The sequence below is a fragment of the Lithobates pipiens genome, unplaced genomic scaffold (genome assembly GCF_037356315.1).
Source record: "Lithobates pipiens isolate NorthernLeopardFrog02 unplaced genomic scaffold, aLitPip1_a1.2 Scaffold_25, whole genome shotgun sequence".
NCBI lineage: Eukaryota > Metazoa > Chordata > Amphibia > Anura > Ranidae > Lithobates > Lithobates pipiens.
In genome coordinates this window covers 166,969,379-166,975,625 of record NW_027507787.1, presented here as the reverse complement: position 1 = coordinate 166,975,625, position 6,247 = coordinate 166,969,379, and the positions used below count along the sequence as shown (strand labels likewise).

Sequence of the window (6,247 nt, the reverse complement as noted above, 5' to 3'; positions counted from 1 at the left end):
TGAAAACAGGTCCTCCAGTAGCGAGGGTGTCATTGTCTGGATTCCTCCCCAGTGGTGAGTATCCATTAGCAACTGATTCTGAACCCACTTTAAGGAGATTGATGGCCTGGTCTAGAGGTACGAGAAGTGAAAGAGTTAATAAGTGCATGCATGAGGTCCACGCTATGTGCGCGTAAGGACCGCATTCTGTTACTGGGAATTAGGTAACAGAGGTATGCTGGACTGGTGCAATGTAACCTACATAATGTTACAGTATGTAGTGACACAGGACAATATACTTTCCAGAGGAACTCTGTATGTTATTTTACTGCACAATGTGAAGGCTCATCTCTAAATTCTCTAATGTTAGATATTTACATGACCACAGTCTTCACCGGGTCCCTGGCATTGATGAGCGCACTCTGCATTCAGGCCGAGTAGGTCCCACCCACACTTGGCCCAACAGCTGTTGGGAACTACTGGTGTAAGGCACAGAAATGGCATGGGTGCATCTTACCTGGTAGATGACCCTTTTTTTAAGTGGCCATGCAAAGCATGTGCAATATATAAACAAGATTGCTACTCTGCAGCAAATTCTGTATTTAAGTAATATTTAGGTTGGGAACTTTAAAAAATATATATATATATTTTTAGAAAATAATAGCAGTTTGTGTGTTTCTGTGTGGCTTTTCTAGTTTTGTTTGGGTTGTGTTGAATCCACACAATAAACAACACTTTTAAGGTACTTTTTCTTTATTCACAAAACATTTAATACATAGTAGTGAAAAGTAATAGAAAGACCATTAAATTGATTACATTAGAACATTTAGTTGGCAGCCTGAGTGCTGGCAATCCAAGAGTTGTAGTTGCAGACCTTGGTGTAGACACCAGGGTAGTTCCTCAGGGCACAACCATATCCCCAGGAGACAATACCCTGGAGCTGTCCGTTACACACTACGGGGCCACCAGAGTCACCCTGAGAAGAAGAAAGAATTATTAGAACCTGAGGACATGACTGAAATGTGTCTGTTTGATAGAAACATGTGAAAAGTAAAGGAATATCATAGTTAATAATTATTTAAAAAAAAGAAAAGCATGGCTTGACTTGAAAAAAATGAGAAAATATACTCAGGTGGAAGATAAATGATATTAATTGTGGGAATATAGCCCTATGTGACACTTATACAAACTTATGTTAGCCATATTTCAAACTGCCCAGGGCCAGAAGTATGTTGGAGATGCAGGCTGCTGCTCTCACATATAGTGTAATGGTTTCCAGTGGACCAACATGCCCCATACATGGTGCTCCAATCAACAATGCTGCTCTCACACATGGCGTAGTGGTCTCCAGGGGACCAACACGTCCCGTACATGGTGCTCCATTCAACAATGCTGCTCTTACACATAGTGCAGTGGTCCCCAGGGGACCAACACGCCCGATACATGGTGCTCCATTCAACAATGCTACTCTTACACAAAGCTTTGTTGTCCCCAGTGGATCAACATGCCCCTTACATTGTGCTCCAATTAACAATGCTTCTCAAGGAGCATGAAAATTGTGGAGCACACTAGCTGTGACTCTGCTGAGGGTGTGTCAGATCGGCAGCATGCTGGAGATCTGGACTAGTGCTCCTACACATAGACATGGCACAGGGCAGTTTGATATCTGGCTGAAGCCATAACACATTGACAAAAAATTACATTTATAAAACAGAACTAAACTGTATCTAAGCACCACAAACTAGTATTTAATTTAATTTTAATATTCATAGCAAACTTACACATCCATCTATGTCTCCATGCTTCATTTCATTGAGAAGTCACTTTGAAAAATACTCTCCTAGCATTTTTAATTGTGGCCATCTTGAGTAAGGGCAAATTATTTATATAGCATTTACATCCATTTGCCCTTAGGCAGAAGGGTGTACTTAGCAAGTACATTTATTACAGCTTTCTATCAATTTACTAATGCTAGCAGCATAAGAATTAAAACTAATATTGATTGATAAAGTTTAGTTCCATTTTAACTGTTTAGCCTGTTTGAATGCATTTCACACTTAGCACACACAGGTTTATTTTCATCAATAAATATATTCAGTAATAATGTTTTGTCCTAATGGTAAAATAAAAGAAAGGGTGTATTACCTGGCATGAATCCCTGCCACCCTCCAGGTAGCCAACACAGATCATGTTGGAGGTGATCTGACCGGGGTAGGCATTGCTGCACTGGGCAGTGGTCAGGATGGGGGCATTCAGACACTGCAGGAGGTTAGGCATGTTGGCTGCAAATAAAATAAAACAACATTTACTAAATTATTTCTAATATCAATGGTTCCAACTTCTGTGCTCTGGAATAACAATCAGCACTATCTAATAGAGTAAAATAAGTAAATGGAATTCTATGAAATAACAAGGCTGTGATAAACACTTTCAAGTAATCTTACAACTTTTAAGCAATTGTGTGTACAATCTATTGGAGATGCAGTGATTTAGAAACTAAGTATAGTTTCATAGGTAGGCTAAGAAAAAAAAAAGACGCGTTCATCAAGTTATAAAAAATAAAATAAAAAAAGTATCCTCAAAACCTTAAACCTGCAGAGCACAAATAGTTATAAAACTTGGTATTGTGCTGAAATCAGAGCCACTAGAGGCCAGTCTGCTGACAACCTAAAGATGTATACTACCTAAGGGCCCTGGGCTTCAGTAAAATGGCAGCCTCTGGCAAGAAAAAACAGGAGCAATGCTGGAGGCAATTTACGGCACACACTCATTTTGGTAGCATAATTATTAATCTAGGATTTATATTCCTTGCTAAGGAACATTATTATTTATCAAGTTGTTATGGGTTACTTCCACTTTAAAACTAGACCAGGTGTCTTAAGAAAAAAAAACCTCACAAAACTTACAAGAGATAAAGGCACAGGACATCATTAGATGACTAAATTCATTACCAATTGATTTATTGGCATCAGACAAATCCAAAACAATTATTATATCTGGCAAGATGTTAGACTATCTAAAACCCGTTTTACCAATAATATACTATACTTTCAAAGTTATTCAAAAATCAGTCTATTAACTGTGGATAGTGGGAGGACCAAAACCAACTATTACTTTATACCCTAATAGCAAAGCCCATGGCAGCTTTTTGAGAACATAGGAGGATACTTTAAAAAGTCTTCAAACAAAACTCTAATCTTATTATTGACACAAATTTCAGAAACATGATACCATATTCAATGGTGTTTTCTGTCTACTTACTTCCACTGCTCAGAGTGTTGCCCCATCCGGAAATCACGCAGCTGGTTCCAGCGCCAGCGCAACCGGTGGGCAGAGGCACGCTCTTGACGTAGGAGTTGAGGGTGGCGGGAGAGGCCAGCTTGACCAACATGATGTCATTGTCAGTGGTTCTGGAGTTGTAGCTGCCATGTCTGATAACCTTGGCAGAGTTGATGAACTGCTCAGTGCCCTCAGAGACAGCGATGTTGTGCTCTCCGAGTCTGACCTGAAAGCTCCTGTATAGAGACAAATTCAATATAATCAGTATACATTTGTATCTTAAACAAAGGAATTATGGCTAGAGATGAAGTCAGAAAGCCAATCTGGCTAGGAAAGGGTGACTGTGGGGGTTATTTACAAAAGGCAAATGCACGTTGCACTACAAGTGAAAACTACAAGTGCACAATTGTCTAAAATGTCTTTCTATGCTGTACCATTAATCCTTCATTGAAAACACCTGAACTCATTTGGAGGGGTATTCACACACTTTTGGTGTCACATCTGAATGATACAATCATTGACATATAGGCAGGTGTTGTGGTCAGGCATTTGCCAATTTCTGACTATATAGTGGCTATATGGTGTATTATCAGCCACATTCTGGGGAGTTATGAAAAGACAGATAACAGTGTATTCCTTAAGCTTAATAGCCAAAAGAAAACTAGTTATTGTTTGTCAAGATTGTTAAATGTTACTCACCTAATTTGAGTAACTTACGTCTTGTAATAACATGCACATGACCTAGCGAAGTACACCTGTTTTATACATTGGCTATATTCGTATTAAAAACACACACTAAAATGTGCCATTTTATATTTAGGAGAGGTAACTTACGCCTTGTAGCAGTGAGCGGCAGAGATCACCCACAGGCTGTTAAGCAGGGAGCCACCACAGAAGTGATATCCAGAGTTCAGAGATACCTGCCAGGGTTGAGAATATGAACCACAGGTGTATCCCCCAACAATCTTATCATCATCATCCAAGGCAGCTGTAGAAAAGAGGAGAGGTCATATTGAGTACATTATGAAATGTATTTAATATTCCAATTGTTATAATTAGAATATAATCAATAAGCAATGCAAAAATGTAAGTGCTAAATACAAAGCAGCAACTTAAAGGAACTAAATAGAATCCTTTTTGACAAAGCCAAACTGGCAAAAGATGGATTCTTATTGGTTAATGTGTGTACAGCACATTTCTACTTTGGCATTAGTGTATCTCTTGATTTTTTTTTTTTAATGGAGCAGAAAGGGTTAGAATCTCTGTTAAGTTTATAATTGCCATCTATGCTTCAGATGGGGAGATTCTCTATTTATCCTGCAATGAATGTCACCGGCACTGGGAAATCTCACACATAACGTTTGTGGATGGAGCAGATAGTGAGGGTAAATGTCGGGATGCCTGTGCCAGGGAAAACTGCCTAAGTGTAGATTTTTCCTCACTTTGTAGTGATTTCCCCTCACTTCCTTTTGCATTTGCGGGACAGGAAGTGGTAGAATATTTCCCCAATGGTCCACAGAGAAAAACAAAATGACGAGGCATTGGTCATTCTATACTGTACCCGTAATTAAAATAAATAAATAAATATATATGTACTCTACCCATAATTGAAATAAATAAATACATATGCTTTAGATGCACTTTAAATAAATCAAAGGAAATGTTTATTAAGGCATCCACTTAACATTTTGATCAGAGTGGGAAAAGTTTAGAATCTCTTTTAGGTTTTGGTTCTGGTTTTTATATCCTTTTTCTGGAGCTTTCTCTTTACTTCCTGTCCTTCTAACTAGTGGTAGTGGAAGGAGAGTTTGTGGAAAAAAATCCCAAACAGGACACAGTCTGTTATTATGTTCCTCTTTGAAGTAACATCCCCGCAATGCCTATACAGGTATCTCTAGAATAAGAAGTGAGAGCAATCCCCTCAAATTGGAGCAATTAAAAACTTGTTCCAGTGACAACTGCTTAAGTGGGAAGTTCTTTTCACTTTTGAGTGACTTCTCCTCACTTCCTGTTGCATTCTTGGGATAGGAAATGGTGAAATATTTCCCCAAAATTATAAAAATAAAAAGAGTGACAGTGGTCATTAAACAGTCACCACAACAAAAAAAAAAAAGGTTTACCTTAGATACACTGGAATTTATGAAAACAAAATGATAGGTCACAGCCTTTAATTGGGTTCCTCTTTGGGGTCATTTCTCCTCAATGCCTATGCAATTATTTTTGGGACATTAAGAGAGAGCAATATCCTAAAATTGGACCGAGATTAAAAATGTAACATATAAAGTAGTTTTAACCTTTCCCTAATCTATGTAAAAAAATGTTGATGGAGTTGACTTTTACCAAAAAGACAACGTAATTTAAACATACAGAATATTCAAGACACCTTGAACTTGTGAGAAAAAAGGACACAAGTATATCATGTTTTGGATTAACAGTGAAATATTTTTAAAATACATTGAGATGTTCACCATGAGGAGTGACAGACATTCAGATAATATTAAGTTGGAGAACTCACCAACAGCTCCGACGAGCATACAGATCAGAAGGAACTTCATGGTGAAATCCAGGCCAGATGAATTGACGGTGGTAGCAGCCAGTATTTATACCCAAAAAATGAAATACTTCAGCTTGAACTCCCCTCAACTTTTGATAACCTATCTTTGAACAAGGCAATGTAAAGATAGTGTATAGAGAGAGAAGGACTAGAGAGTTTAAGGACTGTTTACCAAGGGCTATTTTAAAATAATCAGCAAATAATTTCGAACCTTGAATGAATGCCCCTTGAACTCATTTAACATATATACATTAAAAAATACTGTTTTCTTTTTGTTAATTTTATTTTTTGAGTTAAAGAAAATAATGTATAGCGGATAGACAAGCTAATCTCTTTAAAGGCAAACTATAACACTTTTGGGGTTATTTTGGTTCTTTTCTATGATTTGTTTTAACTGATGCTATATACTAGATGTATTTTTTTACTAAATGTATT

At 37.6% G+C, this 6,247-nt stretch overlaps 1 protein-coding gene across 1 annotated transcript; it reads right to left on the bottom strand.

The window, feature by feature from the left end:
• Positions 1 to 714: 714 nt before the first annotated feature.
• On the bottom strand, positions 715 to 5,928 carry LOC143930626 (trypsin-like). The gene is made up of 5 exons (XM_077455123.1): positions 5,774 to 5,928; positions 4,093 to 4,246; positions 3,241 to 3,494; positions 2,125 to 2,261; positions 715 to 955 (listed from the first exon to the last, which is right to left on the bottom strand). The coding sequence occupies exons 1-5, from the start codon at positions 5,811 to 5,813 to the stop codon at positions 806 to 808; spliced, it is 735 nt and encodes a 244-aa protein (XP_077311249.1). The 5' UTR covers positions 5,814 to 5,928; the 3' UTR covers positions 715 to 805.
• Positions 5,929 to 6,247: the final 319 nt, after the last annotated feature.